Source organism: Heloderma suspectum, chromosome 1, assembly GCF_057233095.1.
Source record: "Heloderma suspectum isolate Gila_16-S chromosome 1, 16-S_ref, whole genome shotgun sequence".
NCBI lineage: Eukaryota > Metazoa > Chordata > Lepidosauria > Squamata > Helodermatidae > Heloderma > Heloderma suspectum.
In genome coordinates, this window is record NC_139458.1 from 60,697,030 (window position 1) to 60,723,274 (window position 26,245).

General features: G+C 41.7%; 1 protein-coding gene across 1 annotated transcript in view; it reads left to right on the plus strand.

Moving 5' to 3' along the window:
* The window catches only part of NOVA1 (NOVA alternative splicing regulator 1), a 252,560-nt gene that overhangs the window by 154,935 nt on the left and 71,380 nt on the right, over positions 1-26,245 (plus strand). Inside the window, exon 3 of the mRNA XM_084827342.1 lies at positions 14,126-14,292. Coding sequence (XP_084683468.1) covers positions 14,126-14,292 — 167 coding nt within the window. The remainder of the gene's footprint in view (positions 1-14,125; positions 14,293-26,245) is intronic.

Below are 26,245 nucleotides of genomic sequence, written 5' to 3' on the forward strand. Positions count from 1 at the left end.
CTTGAAAGGTTGTCACAGAGAGGAAGGCCAGGATCTCTTCTCAATCATCCCAGAGTACAGGACACGCAGTAATGGGCTCAAGTTACAGGAAGCCAGATTCTGGCTGAACATCAGGAACAAATTCCTGACTGTTTGAGCAATATGACAATGGAACCAATGACCTAGGGAGGTAGTGGGCTCTCCCACACTAGAGGCATTGCAGGTGAGGCCGGACAGCCATCTGTCAGGGAGGCTTTGACTTAGATTCCTGCACTGAGGAGGGGGTTGGATTCTATGGTCTTATAGGCCCCTTCCAACCCTACTATTCTATGATTCTATGTTTTGTACAAATCCATGAGATGAGGGAGGGAGACAAAGATATATGAGCACAAAATGCATTCATGCTGTGCTGGCCAAACTATGGTTTGAGGATGACATCTGAAGTGCCCATAGACCAAGGATGCAGAACCTCAGGCCCATGGGCCAAATCTGGCCTTCTGGGGTTGGCCAGATGGCCATGCCCCCTTTCCTTTCCTCACTGCCTTTCTCCCAATCATCAAGCATTTGCTGGTTTCCTGACTTTTGTGCCATTTTCCCCATTCTAAATGTTGAAATGCCTCTCCTAAAGTTTAGTTACTGGCAGAAAGAGCTTTAAGCTAAAATATGCTAGGATTTTGGCTCCACCCCCTTTGCCTGCCTGTTTTGCCTTCACCCACACCCACCACTGGAATGCAGCCCCCGAGAGCTTCTCTGAAATGAAATTCGGCCTTTGGGCTGAAAAACGTTCTGTTCCCCTACCATAGACATTATATCCATCCTCCAAGAGTGTCTGGATGGATAAGGTAAGAGTTATAGGTTCATGGTATATTTAAATATGCTTTAGAAAATAATATAGTTAAGGTGCAATCCTGTGGCTGCTAATTAGTGGCTAGATGGCCATAGGATATGTCGGTTGCCTGAGAATTGACTTCTGCCCCCTCCTGCGCTGCCTCATAGGCAGCGCAGATTGGCCCCACACTCTGCACTCGTAAGAGCAGCACAGAGCAGCGAAAACAGGGTGTTCTTGGGGACAGGGCGGGCAGGAGTGCCTTTCCGACGCTTCCTATGTGTCATCTGCCTCCCCCCCGCTCCAACTTCCTGCGGCTAGACAGCCAAAATCGGCTCTCTAGCCACAAACGCAGGGCGGCTAAAGCACGGAGGAGAAGATCCCCTCCATGCTGCTCCTGCCTTGCACTGGCTAGTCGGTCGCCTTTGAGTTTGGAGGTGGCTGCCTATCCCGATAGGATTGCAACTTTAGACAGCAATCCTGTGGACCCTAGACAGCATCTGTGGGGGCATAGGATTGTTTGGTTTCCTAGCTACAAGTTTGGAGATAGGGCTCCAACCTGGCAGCCAGGAAACCGCCCTCTCCCACCCCCACCGCCTCATAGACGGCAGGGAGTGAACTGTGTTGGCTGCCTCTCCACTCTTGGAAAATGGAGCATGGAGATGGGGAAAAGGAAGTGTTCCTTGGGGGCGGGGGAGAGACTGGGGTGGCTTCCTTACGCCATTTCCTATGGCCGCCCCAGCTTCCTTCCCTCTCCCTTTGAGGTGTCGCTGCTAGATGGGCAAAATTGCAGAAACGCATGGGCAGCTGGAGCACGGACCCACTGCTGTGCTCACGCCCTGCACTGGATATTCTGCAGCCTCTGAGTTTGGAGGCTGCTGGCTATCTGGATGGGAATGCGCCCAAGATCCATAGCTTTAGAAAATAATATACTAAGGCTGCAATCCTATGGGGATAGGCGGCCGCCTCCAAACTCAGAGGCAACTGCCTATCCAGTGCAGGGCAGGAGAAGTGCGGAGGGGATCATTCCCTCCGTGCTTCAGGTGCCCCACATTTGTGGCTAGACAGCTGATTTTGGCTGTGTAGCCACAGGAAGGTGGAACAGGGGAAGTGGCTGCCAGATGACAAATAGGATATGTCGTACTGGCATTTCCGCCTTCCCTGCCTCAGAACGCCCCATTTTTGCCACTCCGTGCTCTTCTTCTGAGTGCGGGGCCACTCCGAGGTCCCTGTGAAGCAACGCGGGAGCGGGAGGAAGTTGGTTCTCAGGGAACCAACATCGGAGCATGGGCTCCAAGGTCAGTTCCCGGAAACTGATGTATCTTATGGCCATCTAGCCACTGACTAGCGACCGTAGGATTGCTCCCTAAGAATCATAAAATAACATATTAAGAATTCTAATATATAAAAATGGTTACTTTTTGAAGAGTTATTTTCCAGCAAATGTATGTTTGTTTACTATAATATTTAGCTCCTACCTTTCTTCCAAGGAGCTCAAGGCTGCATACTCGTGATTCTTCCCCCAGCATTTTAGTCTCATAAGTTTCCTCTGAGGTAGGTTAGACTGAGAGAGACTGGCTGACTCGAGGTTACCCAGTGAGCTTCATGGCTGAGTGAGGATTTGAAACTCAGTCTCCCCAGTCCTAGTCCAACAATCTAGAAACTAAATGTATGTGCAAAGGCATAAGCAATGAATAACTGGCAAAAATAAGTGGCTTTATACAATAATGTTAAATGCTTGAAGAAAAAAAGATTCTGAATACTATTATTATCCATGTGCACCATAATTTTTACCTCGCATCCATAATTGAAGATATAAGAGATTTATTTATAGGGTGGGATCTAGAGATACTCCAACAGTCGAAATCTGGCAGTGGCACTGTTCTGCAAAGTATTGTGGAAGAGATATTGGAAAACTTTGCATAAAAGGGACTTAGCTCAAGAATGCATCTTGAGACTTGTTCAGGACCTTGTACAGGGGATATATATGCCTTGCACTAACTGAAACATACTGCTGGATTTCAGTTTTCTTTTCTCACACAAGAACCTCCACCGTCAGGAAAAGGCCTTCTGCTCACAGAAGGGCACCTCCAGATCCAAACCATCTTTAATTTAATTTTTAATAAACATAAAAATCTGTTGAATGTCTCACTGTTTTTAACTTTTGAAACTTTTTTACTCTTTAGATTATTGGAAAATATATTTTGTGGCCTGATTCTAAGTCTTGGCACACCAGCAAATAAACATTTATTATAGATTGTACCTACTACTCTGCTATGACACATTCAGAAAACGTTCTATGTTTCTGTGCAGTGTCACTAAAATGTATAGGATTCGGGTTCCAGTATTAAGTAGGATTTTGAGCAGGAACATTTAATATTTTTGTTCTTTTGTTTTTTGTTTTTTTGTTTTCACAGCTTGATGGTGTGTTGATGTCTCCCAAATGCTCTTTTCTACCCTTATATCTTGTTTGTCAGTTCATTTTCTATCTCTTTCTAGCATTTCCTTTTAAATGTCCTGGTGCCAACTCCACATAGTGAAGACAAAGCAGTGCTTCTCTTTACAACAACCCTTCCCCTGTTCCACCCCCGTCTCTGTCTGTTTTCTAGACCTTTTTGTCTACTTCTCTTACAGGCTACTTTGACTTTTTCCACATTCAGACTGACCATATCCTGCTATGTTTTTTCCTGTGTCAACAAAATCTGCCCTCTTTCCCAACTCCTACAGACGTTGAGCCCTCTGAGCAGAAACTCCTATATTCTGTACAGGGCTATCATTGTTATAACAAATGCTTTATGAAGTACTTTCTGATGTCCATCTGCACATCTGACTATCTTTTTCTCATGCATAGCTTTGTCAGCATGAAAATGAGAGGTGCTGTTGCAAAGTTGAGGGAGAGAGTTTGGGGAACTTGTGATCTTTTACTTGAGACAGGACCATTTCCCTATGCTTCTTCCATTAAAATGTGTAGAGAAATATTACTACTTTTCCATGTTCTGGAGGAACATCAGTGAAAGTGTCTTTGTGATACTGATCAGCCATAATATGCTACCTCATTTCAGACCTAACAACCAATGCAGTTCACACTACAAAAGGAGCAAAGACTCTTGTGCTTGACAGGGCAAGAATCAATATGGGCATATAGAGGTGAGCAACAGCACAGCAGAGCCAGCTATTCTGTTCCCATTCCCACCATTTGGTACACATTTCTCTAAAGATGCCTTTAAACATTCCTGCAAATTAGTTGGAAACCCATATACAATACAGAATATGAATTTTGACTCTGCATGCATGACCGAAAAAATGACTGTTTTAAAGCAAATGACAGCACAATCCTATACATATCTACTCAGATGTTTAATTAGACTTACTCTCAGATGCGTATAGGATTTCAGTCTGAATGGGTAAAATTGAATTTCCTCCATGCCTTGTATGGGCTAAAAACATTGGTGTGATTAGTATGGCTTTAAAATGTGAACCACATTTAACAGAGTTTTCAAACTAATTGATAGAAATGAATTGTTATTTTGCAGAGTCTTATAGCTTGGAGTGGTACCTTTTAAGAGCTCAAAATAGTAAATAGCCTGGCAGTTTATTTGAGACACTAATGGATCCTAAAAGCTTTTAAAGTGACAAAAAAATTGGCAACTTTGATTCATAGATTTATTTTTGTTGCACACATTGGTCATAAAGTGACACTTTTCCCTATGTGCAACTTCCTCTGTGAATTATTATATTGTTTTTTCAGAGTGTAAGACCAGTAAACTTGTTTGGAAGAATGTGATATCTATTTTGAGGATTCAAGATATGCACAGCAGTAAAAATGCAATAAACTCACATCGTTCACCTCCCTTGTATGCAACACACTTCTGTCCTCCCCCTCCCCTCAGACTAAAGAACTCTACTTCAATAGATACAAAAAGTTCGGCTCCTGTGGATATGTAAGGGTTGGGAAGGGAGGCTTCCTTAGAAAATAATCTGGCAAACTGCATACTACTACCAACTGGAGATGAGCTAACTCCCTCTATTAAATGGATAGATTCCCCGGAGGCATTTCTGAAAAACTAATTTGGAGGAGCAAAGCGGTGGCAAAGACCATTATTTTGGGAAGGAGGATTTAATCCATGCTGTATAGGACTTGAATATACTGTGAAGAAAAGCGTCACAGGGGAAGCAAATGGCATAGTGGGAAATACTTTGTGGGAGTATCCACTGCCCCTTGGAGTCATCTGTGAGATTCTCATTCAAATTTGAAAATGTTTTATATGATCTGGACTATTTATTTGGATTCCATGACCAAATTCAAGTTGGTATTTTCAAACATTTGAAATACTGCCGCCTCCTAATACTTAGACCTCCAGTCCATACACCTCTTTGCCTTTTGTGTATTCTATCTAGGGATGTACGAAAGTCACTTACCTTTCTGCAGATTATGTTCATGGGGGGGGGGGAGGCATTCTGTCCCTCCCCCCGGAATCCTCGACGGGGGTGGAGGCGATCCGTTCCTCCCCCCCGGAATCCTCGACAGCTGGCTGTGCTCCGCAGTGGCTCCGCGGAGCAGCCGGCCAGGCCCAGCCCAGGCCAGAGCCGTCCGCAGCTGGATTTCCGGCCGTGGAGGGCTGTGGGTAAAAAACAAAACAAAACCGTGTACGCAAATGGCGGCGGCTACAGCCACCATTTTTAAATAATTTACGTAGTTTTAAATATTTACGTAGGCTGAAACGGCGAATCAAAAAGGGACGCAAATAGCGCCCGCTACGCTATTTGCGTTCCCCTTTATTTTTGCCGTAATAGTCTACGTAAATATTTACGTAGACTAAGACGGCGAAAAATAAGGAATGCAAATGGCGGCCATAGCCGCCGCCATTTGCGTACGCGGGTTTTTTTTTTTACTCGGCCGTGATAGGCTACGTAAATCTTTACATAGCCTATCACGTCCCTGTAAAAAAACCCAAAAACCTCCAGACTGCAAATGGTGGCAGTGGCAGTCGGTTGGAAGACCAGCCACCAAAGCCGCCACAGGAGCTGCCGCCTCCCGGAACATCCGCCCCAGGTAAGTCTCATCCTGGGGGGGATCTGTGGGGGGGGGGCAGGGGGGCAGGCCATTCCGCCACAGATTTTGGGGGGCCGAATGCACTGGCATTCGGCCTCACCGAGATCCGTGGCGGAATTCTCTGACATCCCTAATTCTACCCTCTACTCAATGGCTGGGTTAAGACATAATGCTAAACAATGGTTTAGAGTTACATGCACAAGCCCAGGGCTCATGCACTCCCACACCTCTCCTCTTCCTGTGCAGCTTCAAGGAGGAAATTGGAAGCTTTTGCTTCCATTTTCAACTAACTGTGGTTTGACCTGACATCCAGCCCTGCATAAAATGTGGTTAGTCATAACTATAGTTTAGGGAAACAAGCCAGGATCAGAAACCACAGGTTAAAGTTTCCATGAACCATAGTTAAGAACCACAGTTATCTTGGTTTTGACATAATGACAAACCGTTGAAGACGGAAGCAAACATTTCTAAATTCCCCTGGCCATACTGAAGAAGAGAGGGGAGTGGGGAGAACATAAACCCAAGGCTTGTTCACATAACACTAGACCATAGTTTAACATTGCTTCCCAACACACCCGATGTGTGATTGTGCATGCTGAAGGATTTCCTTTGGCACAGCTTTTTCTGCATCCTCAGTTCATCACTTGTATATGGGAATAATCTCGGTGGAGGGAAAGCATAACAAAGATGAGCAAGAGCAGTTTGTTTTTGAAGGTATGGTTGTTCCATCTTAAACAAATTCTTTATTTTTGCTTATGTGGGGACTGAAAGGGCACTGAGCAAATTTGAAATAGCAGGGAATGTGCTTTGGTACGGTGGAGTTAAGCTTGCTTGTGGGAGTCTTGGATTCCAACCTAATTCTAACTTGAATTCATTGTCTAGCCTTAAGATGTCAGTTCCATTCATACTCAGTTCTCCATATGTATTGGAATAATCGAACAGTGACTTTTATCTCAGGAGTAATGTTTGAGGTCAAACATGGTAGAGTAGCTTTGTATTTAAGTACTAGCCTGGTATCCATAGGTGAGAAGGAATTCTGTGCAGGCTGGCAGAAGAGGGACAGTGACCTTCATCCCTCCTCTGAACCCGGCATGGAAACTCAAGTGGGCCGCCAGGCGAGAGAAGCCCCCGTTTTCTGTGCTCAGGATTGAAATGAAAAGGGAAGCTGCATCTTTCATCCCCCAGTAACCTAGACAAAAATTGACAGGCTAGTCTGTAACAATAACTTACAGGCTGTAACAATAACTTACAGTCTAGTAATTTATTAACAAGGCCATGGTAAAGATTCAAGGATGATGCAGTGTAGCATATCAACATATGTCTCATGGCATGCAGTGTTTATCCCCCCCCCCCCGACATCTTTCTTTTTAAAAGATATATAAACTGTCCAAATAATACAATATGGCTGGTAGTAAGATCTAGTCTCTGGATGAAGCTATGTAAACAATCTGTGAATTAGCTTGGTTACTCCTCTGCTAGTATAACCAGAAATGTTCTCTCAAGTATAAACAGAAATGTTCTAAGTTATATCTTTGGGAAAACTTCTATTAAAATGTACATTTAGCAACACTTTTTAATACTTTTTAACATTGACCTTTATTTACAAAACATTATTACATAGAGATGGTGGAAGGAGCTAGGATGTAGGCTAGGCTGGAGTGGGTTCAATGGGCAGAGTAGTGCTGTGGGGATTTGGAATGGAGCTTTGAATACCCCAACCAGCTTGGACACTTACCCAGGCAGTGATAGTGTTCATATACTAGAGGAGCAGGTGCATGCCTCTTCCTCCCCCGCATACACACAAAATAAGATGTGATGCAAGTACCCATGCAGAGGTTCTTATATGTGAAATACTAATTTGCATAATATCTCTCCCCTTCTTTGAAGAGGAAAATTAGCATGAATCAGCAAATACCAGCTTCCTTGTGGTATTTAGTTATGTGTATAGTAGACAGGACAGGTGTGCCTGTATGGCCACTGCTCAAAGACTGCTGCCACCTGGGTGTTATTATAGCATACTTTAATGTACATGTATGCCGTTTAATCTGTTACAATGTACTTCCATTTCAAAATTGTCTTGTTTGCGGCATAAAAATTTACGTTGCATTTGAATTTTATATTTATGGTGCAATTATTTCTTATTACTGTAGCTCATAATTTGAAAATGCACGTTGTATGACATCATATGAAGTCTATTATTCTATAACTTCTAAAGAGCACAGTGTGCAGAATACTTGTCGCTTGGATCCGAGCTTAATGAAATTTCTGTTTGGCTCTGACTCCTTTCCTTTCTGTCATTTTGATAGTGTTCATTCCTTTAAGTGCTCTCTGTGTCAGGCTCCAAGATCTTCTATGTAAGCTGATCTGTGTTTTCTATAAATGTTTTGTCTGCTGACCGAGACAAGAACACTTGCATTAGCTACATTGATCAATCCGCATTACTTCCTATCATATAGTAGACAATTAATACTTCATTGTAAAGACTCCCTGGTGCACTTGTTTAGAACTAGATCACTTAACACAGGAATCACAGGAGTTCCACACAGAAAGAGAGCTTGGGGAGGGTAAAGCTAACGAGTGAGAGAAAGAGTGTACAAGAAAATTGCATCCATAGATCAAGTTAATTTGTATTTCAATAGTCAGGCTTTCTGCCAAATATTTTCGGCAATAACATTGCAATCTCTTGAAATTGCGTAGAGAAGTTCATACTATATACATACTTCATATGTTTTTATTTATTATGAAGTCTCATAACAAATGCAGGATCATGCTTTATAATTAACTATTTAATGAAAAAGGCTGCTGTGAACATACCTTTCAAAATGTTTATTATTAAATAAAAATAGTAAACTATTCTACTTCAAACCATACACAAATACCAGAGTTTATCATTCAGCATTCCCCGATACGCAGTATGTTAAATACACAGAAAGCACTGAGTTTTTACCTATGGGGTGTGCCTATCAGATATTAAGGCCTCAATCCTATACCCGCTTTTCTGGCAGATAGCCCCACTGGACCCATTAGGTAGTATCCAATGGTGACTAACCGCCCACCAATTCTGTTGCACAAGCAGTGCCCACTACTTGCTCAAGGGTGATTTAGTGTTTCTGGGGGCAGCCTGAAAGAAACAGAAATGCTTGGTTTTGGAAGGGGGCATGTTGGTGGGGCTTGCAAAAGGGAGCTCCGCCAACCTGCCCACTTCCAGAAATTAGCCATTTCCACTCATTTGGGGGATTCCTCCCAGAAGTGATAAATCACCATTGCACAAGAAGTGAGGGGGGGGGGCTTGTGCAACAGAATTGGCAGGGCCGGCCACATGCGGTATGAAAGTGGCAATGGAGCCTGCACACAGACTGGCAGGAGTAGATACTGCCCAGTGGGAGTTATTTTTGAGTACACATGTATAGGATTGTGCTGTTAATTACAATTTTTTGCTGGCATATATAACGAAAAGGAATATTTATGGCATTCGGCTCTCATACCCAAGAGAACCTGTGTTCTAATACTGTCTTGATCAAATGCATCTGTGGAGTACCTTTCTCTGAAAGCATTTCATCTTCATTGCATGTTGAGATTAAGGAAAATGTCTGAACCTGTATATGAATAATTTGGCCCATTTGAAACTGCATTTAAAAAAGGCATCCAGAGCACTATGGAGCATCAAAAAGGTCAAATGTAGGGCTATGTGTCCAAATTGTTTAGCTTGCAAATGCTTTGGCTTATTTCAGTTGTTTGCAAGCTAAGCAATTTGGTCACATAGTCCTAAATTTGGCCTCCTTAGTGCTCTGAAGGCCTCCCCCCCCCGTTATTTTTAAAAATATTTTTTGGGTCGCCAAGCAGACTGCGGCCTATGGGGGTGGAATCTGGAGGGTGAAAATGGCCCCAGGACATCTTGAAGTTGCCCACCCCTTCTTTAGAACAAAAGGAAACTAAGCCTTCTTCGTAGTTCAGTTAAGTAAAATGAGATTAACATTATTCTGCCTGTATAGTTAAGACAGTAACCTGGTTTGCACAACATGACAACCCACCACAGCTGATCCCCCACGGTGTATTGTTGTGTTGTGCGAACCCAGCGCGTGGTTACTGCAGGTTGGCTTATTTTTCATGAACAAGCCACCCTGAGAACCCATGGCTTGTTTTAGGATGGTTGATACCATGATGGCTTGTTGTGTTGTCTGATCATGGGTTGTTGGAAGTGGCTGCAGAGCTGGCTGGCCAGAGTGGCGAAATACAAGGTAGACACCAAGGAAACCAGGAGTTCTGCTTCAAAGGTGCCTGGAATACATGCCAGAGCTAGAAAGAGGACTGAGGGGAATGGGGGTGGGGAAACAAGCTAAGGCAAGCTTCATCGCTTGTTGGGTTAGCAAGCAAATAACCAACCCATGGTGGCTTATTCACAAGGTGGTTTAGCATGATGTGCGAACCCTCCCAATATATGGCCTTAATGCTATTCTCAGGGTGTCATGTTTTGCTTCATGGTAGGGATGTTAAGTTCTGTAGTTTGTTGTTGGCACTTTTACATACGTAAATAGGCAAGGCATTTTCTCTCTTCCCTCCTCATCCATTTGTGTTTTGATTGTAAACCTGGGGGCAGGGTCTGTCTTCTTTATTTATTAATCTATAAGCCACTCTGGGAGCTTTTCCAGAAGAAAAGTGGAGTAAAAATGCTTTAATTATTTTATATTTCAATTATGATGATCGTATAGATTCATTTGTAGATGTCTACAATGTTTATAGTGTGTGTATAAATTAAAAATCTTTTCTTACTGGCTGCATGCAATTTGTTTTGTATTATGTTTGGCATTAATTGGATGTATAATTTATATAAAGTAGTTTTTTTAAAAAAAATGCAAATGCTTTAAATAAATAAATAATTCATTGGCAGTTAGGCAGCCGTCAAAGAAGTAACTAAACCTTGTGTGTGTGTGTGTGTGTGTGTGTGTGTGTGTGTACATTTTTCAGTTCATTAAACACATGTCAATAGTCTTCTGCTAATACATGAGACTTTTTATTGTTTATTTTTTTAGCAGAGCCCACCAGTAACCACTCTGTCTTGGACACTGAGTAATAACTAGAAGTGTTCACACTTTCTTTTTCATATTTACAATTTAGTATATCTGCCAATAGGTTGGATCCAATGCTGATCGTCCACCTGTGGAATGGAAAAGGCTGGCAGAACAGATTTCCTCTCACACCTGCAGCCTCCACAAGCACCCCCAAAATCTGTTCTGGAGCAGCTGCGGCAGCTGAGGAGAGCAAGGGGGTGTCCTGTTGTATGAGTGGATTTAATGTATAATGTCCTATTCCTAGATCATATTAACTGTTTTCTTTCCAACAGTCCAAGCCACCAATTAGCGGCTTGAATTTGCAAGCCTATTAAGTACAGACACACTTATTTAGAGTGCTGTTAGAATTGGTTACACATTTGTGAGGAACCATGTGTGTGGCCAATTTCACCATTTCTTGGTAGATGATGTCCTTTTGTTCCCATAATATTGCATTGGTTCTTCTTAAGTACTTGGTTGTGGGAAGAAACTCTTGTTAAGAGTACATCATATGAATGTGTAACTGGCACTGTGGATTTGAGGGGCAGGATAAATTGCAGCATGTATTAATTGAGTACATTGTTATGTACTTTAAATTAATTTATCCCAGTGTATTGATTAAGGCAGGTGCTAAATTCTCATCCCTAACATTATGTGTGTTTGTTTGTTTATTTAATTAATTTCTTAATTGCCCATCTGGCCAGTCACCTGGCCACTCTGGGCAATGTACAATAATACAACAGTTTAAAACAATAAAAATTCATATTAAAACATTGTATTTCTAAAAATACCGTAACCCACCCCAAATGCCTGCCTGAACAACCACATTTTTAATGCGTGGTGGAAGCTCATTAAAGAGGGGGAATGGCAGAGTTCCCTAGGGAGGGAGTTCCACAGAGTGGGGGCCACCACAGAGAAGGCCTTCTCCCTCGTCCTCACCAGCCTAGCTGTACTAGCTGATGGGACAGAGAGAAGGCCATCTGAGGCTGATCTTGTTGAGCAGCCTGTCTGGTGTTGCTGGAGGCATTCCTTGAGATAGGCTTGTGTTGTCCTCTCCTCATCCCCAACCCTGGATGCTATTGCACTCATGCCCTACTTGGGAGTTTTCCACAAGCAGCTGGTTGGCCATTGTGTGAACAGAATGCTTGATTAGATGGGCGCATAGCTCTTCTTATGTTTTTATGGATCACATTGTTACTAAGGATGGATAAACTAGTCCAGGTCCAGGTCAGTACTGCATGTATTCAGTCATGAATCTGTTCTGTCCAATTTCGACATCAGTCTGCGAATTAAAAAAAAAACCCTGCATGAAATTATGCATTTATTTTCATAAGCAGTTTTCCCTAACATATGCATTTTGTATGCAATTTTCTTTAATATACACATTTTTGTACAGAATTTTTGAGACACAGCTGCATCACAAAGTTTGGAGGACTGCACAATCCAAAGGAAATTTGTTCTTCATCTCATGTTAGTCCAGGAAGTGTACCTTAGTTTGGTTTGCTTAAAAATGCAGACAAACCCTAATTATCCATGGTTGTTACCTAACATGAATAAGTCTGTATCTACATATGTGTGTGTGTGTATATAGTCATATCATTGTACATATATCTACATACATGTATGCACATATCAGTGGGTGTTGTAGTATAGGGATCTGTATCTGGCAATGGAATCTCCATTTTATTTGAAGGTCCCCATCTGGGACATCCTGATCATTCATCTTTACAGAAGGAGCCAGTTCACACATGCATCTTTTTGAATGTGACTTCTTGTGTTGAAATTGGGCACTATGTGTGCTAGAGGTATGTGAACATAGATCTCTGGATTAGGGTCTACAGGGTGTGCATGTGAAACATACAGTTTTTTAACCTTTTAACATTTTAATTGATCTGGATGTGTTTTATGGTTTGGCTGATGGCACAGAGTTGTTCTTAGATATATGTTGTCTTTGTGCATACTGTCTGTGCGTTTCTTGTATTTTTAAATTTTGTATATTGTATTTTTAATGTTTAACCTTTGTAAAACATCCAGAAAGCTTCGGCTATGGGGTGGTTTAGAAATGTAATAAATAAATAAATAAATGTATTTAAATATGAAATATGTGCCTCAGTTTCCTTTGTGGATGGTGTATGATGGCACTTACAAAGGTAGTTTAGTCTGTCAGGGAAGCATGATGGTGTCACTTAGGAGAAAACTAACGGTTTGAAAGGAAGAAAAAGCCTTTCTGAGATCACTAAAATCAGAAAATATAATGATACAAACAAACTCTGGGAGACAGCATAATATATTTTAGCAGGTGATGGTTGTACAGCAGGAACCTCTAGAAACTTGTAAGTAATTCACTGTTCCTTCCAAAAGCTTTACAGGGTATTGCAGTACATTAGATTTCTACATATATAAGAAAACCTTCCCTTACATTATTGAAAAGCTCTCAAAAGGAGCAAGAAAAACAATACAGAAAACTTACTGGGGCTGTTGCACCAAGAAATGGTGGGTTATGAAATCCTGTGGATCGCTTATGTATACTATATACCTGAAAATAGATGCACACAGTTTTTAGTTGTGCCTGTTACATAGGAATATAGTTTTGAGTGAGTGTATTAGGTCTAGAGTATTGGGTTTAAATGTAGGAAACCCTGGTTCAAATCCCTGTTCAGCTGTGCGGCTCACTCGGTGGCCTTGGGCAAATTTCTGTCTGTTAGCCTAGGTTGGTTGTGAGACTAAAATGCAATTTTACATTCCTTGGAACAAATTGGGCTGAATAAAGATGTACCAAATAATTAAGCATATTACAAGAAAGAAATAGATTTAAAATATTTACCGGGATCTAAACGTGCCATGAGCACTGAGCTATGCACATGGATCCTTTTCAGGTCCTCTGGTAGCTATCTCCATGCCCACTAAAAATGTTCCCCCACCCCATCCAAGAAAAAGTCAGGGGCTCTCCAGAGAAGTGCCCCATTAGGCTCAAGGGTTGCCTCCAGAAGGAAAAATTAACCAGTCTCTGTCATTGTGTGCAAGGAAACACTTTCTTCTACATGTGTGTGACCCTCTCTAGATTCTAGCCATTATGCTTCCTGGTATTAACGTCGTTTCCATAAATTGGCTGTTCTTTTCAAGTTAGTTGGGCCAGATACCTACAATTTAATCAGTTTGTAGACAGAGCTAATATTTTAAAAACAAAACAACAAAAATGTGCTTTGTTTGTTTCTGAAGGTACGACAGAGCGGGTGTGTTTGATCCAGGGCACAGTGGAAGCACTAAATGCAGTGCATGGCTTCATTGCTGAAAAGATTCGAGAAATGCCTCAAAATGTGGCCAAGACAGAACCAGTTAGCATTCTGCAGCCTCAGACAACCGTCAATCCGGACCGCATCAAACAAGTGAGTTTTGGGTGAGAAAGGAATAAGCTGCTTTTGTATAAAGGTTATTTCGATGAAACCCTAAGCGATTAACAAGTAAGGCATTCATATTAAATACACATTGCAATAATGAAAAAAGCTTTTTAGCACTTTTGGCTAACTGACTTTTCCTCTTTGTATGGGAAATACCTGATTTTGATGTTGATATTCAACCCTCCCACTCTGAAATAATTTCCTGACTTTGACATCATCGATAGGAAGGTCTCCAGAACTACTTTTTCTGAGTACCCAGCTTGCTGGGGAGAAAGGTAGTCACGACTGGGAAAGGCAATGGCAAACCACCCCGCTATAGTCTGCCATGAAAATGCCAGCGAAAGCGGCGTCCCTCTAGGGGTCAGTAATGACCCGGTGCTTGCACAGGAGGAACCTTTCCTTTCCTATATCAGATTCCTATGTTAAGAATTTTTCATCCTTTCACCCACTGTAAGAATACTCTTGCATACAGCTTTGGACAATTTTGGACAACTTTGCTTCCTTTGAGGTTTGCTAAACATTATGGGGTGGGTGGTAGAGATATACACACACACAATCTCCCAGCCTGTCCTTAACATTGCCCCCAGATTCCAAGAAGGTTACCTTAATCAAAGCAAACCCTTAATTGCTAATTATAATAAGCTTTGCTAGTAAGTCAGCAGTTGTCAAACTGTGGACAGAGTTTCCCTTTGGAGGTACAAGACACCTAAAGAGGGTTCGGAATGCTCCAGGAAGGCATAGGTTCTTGAAGCAAGTGGAACCTTTATTCTTGCAATAGCTCAGGTGGGCTGATTGACTAGACTGGTAGCCAATGAAAGCAGAATTTTTGCACCATCAAAGTTACTTTGCACATTAGATATGATAGCTCAACTTGGAGTCAAACAAACCTTAAAATAGTAGGACCTTTGTCAACAAACTAAGCAGCAGATTCCCAGATCAGAATTTACAGTCTAAATATAATCTAAAAAGATTTAAATTTATGATTCAGCCTTTTAAAAGAGATATTATGAAACAATGTTTTTGCTTTTATCATGTATGTAAAATATGATCAAAATAAATGGAAATATTTAAAATATGTACTCTGCCTTTTTGTGCTTTACTATTAATGGGAAGGATCCAATGGTGCAGTCCCTCAAGTGCTATTGATATGGTGCTAGCAAAAACCAGCATTTGTACAACTAGCTAGCACTGGGACACCACTGGATACTTCCTAGAAAGATTCAAGTAGTGCAGAAATGGATAAGACAGTGTGGAAATACTGACGTTTCTCTTTCAGAAGCTTTCAGAACCTGGTATACATAAAGTTTAAAAAATATATCTGTATAAGATGGGTGTTTGTCAAAAAAAAATCTTATTTTTTTATTTGTGAGCATAGTTATTTGTCTTATTTATAAATGAGCATTCCACTTCAAAGTTAAAAATCTTGTCCACTTGGTAAACTAAAATGTTCATGACAAATATCCCTTAATAGTTACTTCTTTATCTTTTTTCTTTTTAAATAGTTTGAGTCCTAAGAACTTAAAATCTTTATTAAAAAAAAAATGAAGCCATCTAGTTGGACCTTTTATTTCAGTTATATTCTGCTATTCTACCTCCAGTAATAAATCATGTCCTTTTAAATAGTTGTATTCAGTTTGACCAAATTGATCACATAGAATTTAGAAATGAGTATTGGTATCCTTACTTGTATTTCAGACTGTGAAGAAAAGATGAACAGCTATCAGTTGTTTCCCAGATTTCTGCTATTGTAACTAATTTGTTATTGGGGATTATTGCAGGAGAAAGCTCTATACTCTGGATGTTTCCTCTCAGGAATTTCAGCTGCCCTTCTACATAGTTAACCATTTCTCTTGACAAAGAAAACAGATTTGAATGAAGATATGCTTTAAAAACCATTTTGCCCTGTGTGTTCTCTACACACACACACACACACACACACACACACACAGTTTGAAAAAGGTGGCAATGTTTAGGCTTTTTAGTTTAGAAAAAAGTGAATAAGGGGGAACATGGTAGAGATTTATAAAATTATGCAGTGTGGAAAAAATACACTGCAGGGAACAGGGAAGTTTTTCTTCCTTTCATACTAGGCGAACCCAGGATTATCCAATGAAGCTGAATAGTAGGAGATTCAGGACAGACAAAATGATGTTTTGTGTTTTAACTTTTCAATGTGTATGTTGCTCAGAGCACTCTGGCTATGGGTTGGAATAGAAGTACCAGAAATAAAGAAATAACTCTTATTTAAGTTGGCCTATGCAATTTTCTGTGGCCACCAACATAGATGGCTTTAAAAGGGGATTTGACAAATTCATGAAAGATAGATATCAGTGGGCTACTGGTCACGATGGTGATGTGCTACCTACAAGATCAGAGAAAGCATGCCTCTGAATACCAGTTATGGGGAAATAACAGTGGGTAAATCTACTGAGCTATGTCTCTCTTGTAGGCTTCTGAAGACACATCTGGTTGGCCACTGTGAGAAACAGGATGCTGGATAAGATAGACCTTTGCTCTGATCCAGCAGGGTTCCTCTGTTAATTCTCCAGGAGGTCATCACTCCATCAGACACCCCAGGAAGGTGTTGTATTGTATTTGCAGTTTGCCCATTGTTAAAGAGCAGAGAAAGACGAATATTTCTGAGGCATCATGTCATAATTTCTTGATGCAAGATAGCAATGTTTTATAGAGATAACTTTATGCCTGTGGGGAGAAATTGATATGTGTCTTTCAGGAGGGGTTTTACCTAAAATAACTTCCTCCTCAAGGCAACATTTTATTATCATTTTTCCAGTAGCTACCTATCATTTGCAATAGTTTAAAATCCATGAGTATTTGTAAATTTATTTAACATTACATTTTAAAATCATGAGATTTATCTCTTGTTTCTGAGTTCTTAAGGAATATATAAAGACAAATCTTTTTGGCTGCGTATGGCTTCTTTGTAGCAGAAATGAATAAAATATGAAAGCAGGCCTACAGAATCAAGGCTAGACATATCTTTTAATTTGAAAAGGAAGGTAAGGCTGCAGAGAGAGAGATGAAAATGTAGTAGTTTGCACTCCAGTATCTTGCAATCAATGTATAAGAGTTTAAGAAACATTTACTTCTGAAAATAGTCCACTGAAATCAAGGCATCACAGTACTGCTCTCTGCCTAGAGATACTATAATTATGTCCATGCCTAGAAATCCAGGATTTCTAGATTCATGATACCTTGCATATATGTCATTTCAATTTATTCCTTGCTTTTGATGCTCCTCTAGGTCTTGTAGAAGGAGTGATTGCTTTTATTACCTTGGAGGGTGTTGTAGGCATCTGGGCAAAGCATGTAGGACTGTGGGGAGATGAAATTGTGCTGTAAGTTCCTTGCCATTCATTAGTCCAAATATCTAAATAGCTTTAATACCTGGGAGGATACAGGCCATAAGTCCTACTCCTACCCCATGCCAAAGCTGTGAGAGCTAATATGTCATGAATCTCAGTATTAAGTAGATCTTAAATCTGAAAAGGAAATTAGCCTTCTTCTTGGTTCAAATTCTCTATAACTGTATGTTGAAAGGGGAGTCAGAGTTTCAGGCAGGGAAAGTTATCACAGTTTAAGTATTTAAATAGCAATCTGGATTACTTAACTGAGTCTGCATACTTACTTGATCAGACATCTGCAAGTGTCTTCCTGTCCCATTAAAAAGCTAGGGATGTACGAAAGTCACTTACCTTGGACGAAATTTCATTCACGGTGTGGGGGAGGCGCTCCGTCCCTCCCCCCGAAATTCTGGTGGGGGGGAGGCGCTCCGTCCCTCCCCCCAAAATTCTGGCCGGAGGGAAGGCACTCCGTCCCTTCACCCCCGAATCCTGGCCGGCCGGGCCGCAAATGGCGGCGGCCATAGCTGCCGCCGTTTGCGTCCCTGCAGTCAGCCGTGATAGGCTACGTAAATGTTTACGTAGCCTATCACGGCTGAGTCAAAAAAAAAAAAAAACCCGCACGTACACAAATGGCAGCGCCCATGGGCGCCGCCATTTGCGTTCCTTATTTTGGCACGTCTAGTCTACGTAAACATTTACGTAGACTACGGCGAAAATAAGGGGAACGCAAATAGCATAGCGTCTATGCTATTTGCGTTCCTTATTTTCGCCGTAGACTAGACGTGCGAAAATAAGGAATGATTTGCGTACGTGCGGGGTTTTTTTTTACTCAGCCGTGATAGGCTACGTAAACATTTACGTAGCCTATCACGGTATTTTTTAAAAATCTAGCTGTGATAGGCTACGTAAATCTTTACGTAGCCTATCACGTTTTTGTGTGTGTTGTTTTTTTTTTACTGGAAATGGCGGCGGCGGCAGCTGGTCGGAAGACTGGCCGCCGCCACGCCGGAGCCGCCGCGCCAGGAGGATTCGCCCAAAGTAAGTCCCGTCCCGGGGGGCGGGGGGGGCAGACCGTTTCGCCACCAATTTCGGGGGGCCGAATGCGCTGGCATTCGGCCTCCCTGAGAATTGTGGCAAAATTCTCTGACATCCCTATAAAAAGCTAGCTGTTTTTCTTCGTAGTAGTAAGGAAGATTACAACTTATAGTTTATCCACGATTTTTACAAGAGAAAATAGGCACATTTGATAAATATGTGTCCTGTATTTCCTAATAATTAATAAGGATATGCAGTAGTTCAGCAGAGACCACCACCATAGATTAGTATAATATACCCCAGCTTTCTCATTATGGGTTCAATTCAGCCTGCATTATTTTTTGCACTAGTTCTCTGGGACATCAATGAAATTAATCATACATTAATAGATAAGAAGAAGGTACAAGGAAAGGAGGGCTTGGAAGGAAAGAGGAGAAGATCAGTCTTAGGCATACTTAATTTGAAATGACAGTGCAGGGTGCAATCCTGTGCAGATAGGTGGCAGCCTCCGAACTCTGAGGTGACAGCTATCCAATGCAGGGCAGGATAAACACGGAGGGTATCTTTCCTGCTGCGCTTCTCCTGCCCTGCATTTTCAGCTAGACAGCCGATTTTGGCTGTCTAGCTGCAGGAGGGCAGAGCGGGGGAGGAGGCTGCCAGATGACACGTAGGATGTGTTGTACCGGCATTTCTGCCCACCCCGCCCCTGAACGCCCCATTTTGGCTGCTCCGCACTCCTCTTGCAAGCGTGGATCATGGGGCTGTTAGGCGCGGCCTGTAAGGCAGCACGGAAAGGGGGGAAGGTCAGTTCTCTAGGAACCGACCTCGTAGCAGACTCCGAGGTAGGTTCCCGGAAAACCACATAACCTATGGCCATCTAGCGGCTGACTAGTGGCCATAGGATTGCTCCCGAAGCATCAGAACTGGAGCAGTTCGAAAACGAAGCATCCAAGCAAGGGGATTTGCAGGTGTGGAACTGGAGTGCGGGGGCAGCCCAAGGTTAAGAGAGCTGGAGATTCTACTAGAGGTAGATTTAAGCAGCATGTTTCTTACCATCTGAAATCATGCAAGAAAGGTATTCCACAGGAAAGTTTGATTCTGTAAAACTGCAGTTGCTGAATAGCTGTCACAAATTATTTATCAAAAGTACTGTACATACAGATGCGAGGCAAGAAGGGATGACACAAACCTTCCATCTCTTAGAACGAAATCCTACAGGATTGATATTTCTTAGACTATGCTAAGCCCTGCCTGTCCATCCTCCATTGTTGTATTTTGAGGCAGCCTCTGAGCCTGTCTAGCTTACATACCTGGCTATGGACGGGGACAGAGACTTCTGTATCTATGGCCCCCCTTATCCTCTCCTCGCCTCCTGGCATCCCTTCTTTCCTCCCTCCCCATCCTTTTCCAAGGTCAGAACACCAACCTTGGGAGAAGAGTTGCCATAGAGCTTTCCATGGCAGGTTGGTTTGGTGAAATTCTGAGCAGGGATTTTACGCTCTGAGGACATTGCTCTGTCTACAGCTTCAGAGGGAGAAATCCCATGTATCTAGGGCCATAAGATTGCTCTTGTGACTTAAATGGCTTATTTTAATCTCTCCTATACAAATTGCACAAAGAGAATATATTAATTTCAACCCCGAGGGAAAGCGGACAGAAAGCAAACCAGATAGCACCTGGTTTGGGTTGAATCATCCCTAAGGGATGAAAATATTTCTGATTGCCCAACTGGGGACAGGGAGGAAATAAGCCATGAGCATTTAGTGAAACATGATAGCCAAAGAGCTTTAAGGGCTGTAGCAGAAGGTGCACACACCAGAGACATCTGGGGAGGGACATTGTATATAGGTGTTTCTATGTGAATACTAGAAGCCTGAGCCAAGATGGGAGAGCTTGAATGTTTGGTTTTAAAGGAGAACTTAGACATAGTAAGCATAACAGAAACTTGGTGGAATGGAGAAAACCAGTGGGATACGGTCACCCCTAGATATAAATTCTATAGAAGGACAGGGAAGGGCGTACTGGAGCAGGTGTCGCTCTGTACATTGAAGGTGACAAGTCTAGTCTAGTGTCAAGCAGACTAGAAAACCTAAAAGGGACAGACAATGTGGCTGTGGCTGTGGCTGACAATACCAGGCTCCAAAAGTAATTTGGTACTAGAGACATGCTATCATCCCCCAGACCAGAATGTTCAGGGCGATTTTGAGATGGAAAACGAAATCAGGGAGGCATCTAACTGAAGTGTTTGTAATAATGGGAGACTTCAGTTATCCTCATATTGATTGGGAAAAAATATTTATTTATTTATTTATTGCATTTATATCCTGCCTTTTTTCCTCTTGCAAGGAACCCAAGGCAGCTTACATTATCCTCCTCCTCTCCATTTTATCCTCACAACAACAACCCTGTGAGGTAGGCTGGGCTGAGAGTCTGTGACTGGCCCAAAGCCACCCAGTGAGCTTCCATGGCCAGTGATAACAAAGGGGTTAAAGTTCTCAATGTCCTAAATGACTGTGCCCTAGAACAGTTGGTCATGGAGCTGACCAGAATGGAGACGACCCTGGATTTAATCCTAAATGAAGATCACCTAGGACCTAGTGCAAGATGTGAGTGCTGGAAACACTGACCACAGTGCTGTTAGATTTAACTTATATTTAAGTGGAAAATTGTCAAGGAAGTCCAACACATTCACATTTGACTTCAAAAGAGGTAACTTCTCTAAACTGAGGGAACTGGTAAGTTGAAAGAGGAAGTCAAGAGGGTTAAATCTCTCCAAAATGCTTGGCAGTTACTCAGAATCACAGTAATAGAAACTCAGCTAGAATGTATACCACAGATTAGGAAAAGTAGCTCCAACTCCAAGAGGTCACTAGCATGGTTAAGGGGTAGTGCAAAGGAAGCTATTAGAGAAGAGAAGGCTTCCTTCAGAAAATGGAAGTCTTTCCCAAACAAAGAGAACAAAAAGGCATGCAAACTTGCAAAAAGGAAATCCAAGCAGACAATAAGGGATGCAAAAAAGCATTTTGAGGAGCGTATCACTAACAACATCAAGGCCAACACCAAAGAATTATTTAAATGTATCAGAAGCAGGAAACCAGCTAGGAAGGCAGTTGGACCATTGGATGACAACAGAGTGAATGAATACTAAAGGAGGATAAGGTGATTGTGCAGAAGCTGAATTAATTGTTTTCATCTGTCTTCACTGCAGAAGATGTAGGACAGATACCTGAACGGTTTTCAGGAAGGGAGTCTGAGGAACTGAGGCACATAGTGGTGACAAAAGATTAAATACTTAACTTATCAAAAAACTGAAAGCTAATAAATCACCAGCCCAGATGGTATCCATCCTAGAGTTCTTAAAGAACTCAAATGTTAAATTGGTGATCTTTTAACAAAAATACCTAACATGTACCTAAGATCAGCCTGTCTACTACAGGACTGCGGAATGGCCAATGCAACACCAATTTTTAAAAAGGGAACCGGGGGAAATCCAGGAAATTACAAGTCGGTTAGCTTAATGTTTGTTCCAGCCAAGTGTAAAATGATACCCATTGGGGCAAAGAATCCTAACCTCATATATCATTTAATGGAGTCTTTGCTGGCAGAGACTGACCAAGAAAGGGATCTTGAAGTTGTGGTTGATAGCTCAATGGAAACATCAATCCAATGAACAGTGGCCATGAAGAAAGCATTTTTTTAATGTTGGGGATCATTAGGAAACTAATTGAAAATAAAACTGCCAGTATGATAATGCAGTTATACATCTGTGGTGTGACCACACTTGGAATACTGTGTACAGTTCTTGTCACCACACCTAAAAAGGATATTGTACAGTTGGAAAAAGTGTGGGAAAAGTGCAGAAAGGGGCAACTAAAATTATCAAGGGGCAGCAGCAATTCCCCTATGAGAAAAGATTACAACATCTGGAACTGTTTAGAGAAAAGGTGAGTGAGGGGAGACATGATAGAAGTGTACAAAATTATGCATCGTATGGAGAAAGTGGTTATGGAGACATTGTTCTCCCTTTCTCACAATACTAGAACCCAGGGTCATCCCATGAAGCTAGTGGGAGATTCAAGACAGATAAAAGGCAGTACTTCTTCACACAGTGCATAGTTAAAACTATGGAATTTGCTACCACAAGATATAGTGATGGCCACCAATTTGGATGGCTTTAAAAGGGGATTAGACAAATCCATGGAGGATAAGGCTATCAATAGCTACTAGTTCTGATGGTTATACACTACCTCCAATATCAGAGCAGTATACATATGTACACCAGTTGCTGGGGAACGTGAGTAGGACGGTGCTATTGCATTCATGTCCTACTTGTGAGTTTCCCACAGGTAGCCAGTTGACCACTATGTGAACAGAATGCTAGACTAGCTGGACTCAGGTGTGATCCAGCATCTTCTTGTTATCTTCTTATGAGGTCTTTTAAACAGTATCTGGTTCTTAATTCCAAGTATTTTGTATCAAAATTCTACTGTTACTGGGTGGGGTAGGGGATCCTTTATGAATATATGGAACCGTTTTCTTTTTTGTGTGCAGCAGGAGCTAAAATGTGGAGAAAATGGTTTGCTGAAAAGTTTATGCAGCTTTACAAGTGAGATATCATAGAAACCTCTGACTGGTACTTTACTAAAGCCTTGGTAAAAGGCAGCTAATAATTTCTGGAAAGATATACTGACACTATGAATACTTCATGCTAAACAATAAAAATTATTTTAAGAGAATTAATATGGTTTGTAATCTGTTTCTATATCTTATCAATAGAAACACTAAATTTTAAAATAACTTTTCTCTGTGTATAGTAATTCAAAGTTGTTGAATTGCTTCCAGCTTCCTTTAATATGCAGCGCTTCCTAAAAATATATTTCATTGAGATCTTTATAAAATAGTAAAGATCATCCTGATAAAACAGATCATCCAGTCATATGACAAAATATTTTTAAGTAAGCAACAAGTACCCACATTTAAAAAAAAAAATTATGAATTGAAGAAAATTAAAAGCAACTAAATGTTCTTCCGCAACTAGCCATCTGCATTCTTCTGCGACTGACCATCTCACATACGGGTGATAGTTTTGACCTAAGTTAGACCTTTCTACAAAGCAATGACAATAAAGTTCATAAGGAGGTTCCCCTGTTCTCCACAAGCCTTCTGCCACTCCAGTCATTATGACCTACAAGGTGAGAAAGGGCCACTCTCATTGATTTTCTGTGATACTCATAGTTTTTTGTTGTTGTTTTGTTAAGCCAGTAGCTTAATGAATCCAAACCTAAAGCATTGCTCTTTAGGTCATCACATTTTTTAAAACACACACACACACACACACACACACACTCATTTGTAGTGATATTTGGAGATTCCATTACAATTTAAATACAGTCCTTTCAAGATATGAAGTGACAAGAGTAATAAGACATAAAGAAGTTCCATTATATATGTGTATATTTCCATCAGTGTGTATAGCACTTTACAAAGTATAAGAGGACAGGTCTTCCCCAAAGAGCTTACAAGCTAAAATTCAACATGGGAAACAACAGAAAAAGGGAATGGAAGTGGAGAAAGGGGTAAACAATATGCAATTTTTCAGTTACACATGTTTGGACTTAGTTACAACCTGAGTCACAGCATGGATGGAAACTAGAGGATTATGCCAAAAGTTTCATGGAAAAGGTGGTTTTTAGGGAGAGATTTGAAGGAAGCAAGAAAGCTACCATCATGCAGGTGTTCTGGGAGGCAGTTCCAAGCATATGGGGCAGCTAAGGGTGGAGTCTTTTGAAGGATCAGGAGACCAGACCGCTGAGGATATTGGAAGTGCAGGAGGGAAGGTCAAGGATAGAGAAAAATAAGATGAGAGTGATAAGGGAGAGCAATGCCAAGGAGGGTTTTGAGGGCAGGGACGTGCTGGATCCAGGAGTGGGCAGCAAGCCAGTGTAAAGCTTTAATGAGTGGAATCATGATCAGAGTGGCAAAAGAGGAGAATGTTTTTGGAAACATAGTCATAGATGGCTGTGAGAAGACCAAGGTGACATAATGGAAGAGAGGAAAGAATAATATTGCAGTAGTCTAGGAAATAGATGATCATGATGTTGAACAGTATTTTTTTTCCAGAGAAGAAGAACCAGTTTTTTGCAATGTTTTAAGTGGAGAAGTCACACAGCTGGGCATTGGACTGACTATAGGGTACAAGGGAGAGAGGAGTCAAATATAAAGCCAAGGTTATGTGCCTATGTTCAACAGGTTGGATGGTAACAATTTCCAATAGGTAAGGAGAGGGTATGAGAGGAGGGCTTGGGAGGAAAGATGAGAATTTCAGCCTTGGACATACTGAGTTTGAGATGAGAATGAAGCTTCCAAACTGAGTTAGTTGGATGATGAAGCATCCAAACAAGGAGAGATTGGAATGAGTGGAATAATTCAGGGTTAGAGAAATAGAGCTGGTAGTCATCTGCAGAAAGGTGGTAATGAAAGCTGCGATTTGATGAGGTCACCCTGTGACAGTGTGTATGGAGAGAAGAGAAGATGGCCAAGAACATAACCCTCTGGGACCCCAACAGGAAAAGGGAAAGCGAAGGAAGAGCTTCCATCTATGAAAACGTTGAAGGAATGATTAGACAGAAAGAACAAGCTGAAGACAAATCATGGAGACCTAAGGCATAAAGAAAGGCAGGCAGGACAAAAATCAACTATATCAATGGCAACGGAAAGGTCAAGAAGATGGAGAATTGAATAGAGATAGGTGATTGATCCTTTAGATTTTGCAGTGAGAAATTATCAGTGATTTTCTTCAGGGCAGTTTCAGTTGAGTGTAAGGGGGAACCAAGTAGGTCAAGAGCAGAGTTGTTGTTGTTGTTTATTCGGTCAGTCGCTTCCGACTCTTCGTGACTTCATGGACCAGCCCATGCCAGAGCTTCCTGTCGGCCGTCGCCATCCCCAGGTCCCCCAAGGTCGAGTTTGTCACCTCCAGAATATCATCCATCCACCTTGCCCTTGGATGGCCCCTCTTCCTTTTGCCTTCCAATTTCCCTAGCATCAGCATCTTCTCCAGGGTATCCTGTCTTCTCATTATGTGGCCAAAGGACTTCGGTTTTGCCTTTCATATTCCCCCAAGTGAGCAGTCTGGCTTTATTTCCTGGAGGATGGACTGGTTTGATCTTCTAGCAGTCCAAGGCACTCTCAGAATTTTCCTCCAGCACCACAGTTCAAAAGCATCTATCTTCCTTCGCTCAGCCTTCCTTATGGTCCAGCTCTCGCAGCCATAGGTTACTACGGGGAATACCATTGCTTTCACTATGCGGACCTTTGTTGTCAGTGTGATGTCTCTGCTCTTCACTATTTTATCAAGATTTGTCATTGCTCTCCTCCCAAGAAGTAAACGTCTTCTGATTTCCTGGCTGCAGTCAGCATCTGCAATCATCTTTGCTCCTAGAAAGACAAAGTCTGTCACTGCCTCCACGTTTTCTCCCTCTATTTGCCAATTATCAATCAAGCTGGTTGCCATAAACTTGGTTTTTTGAGGTTTAACTGCAACC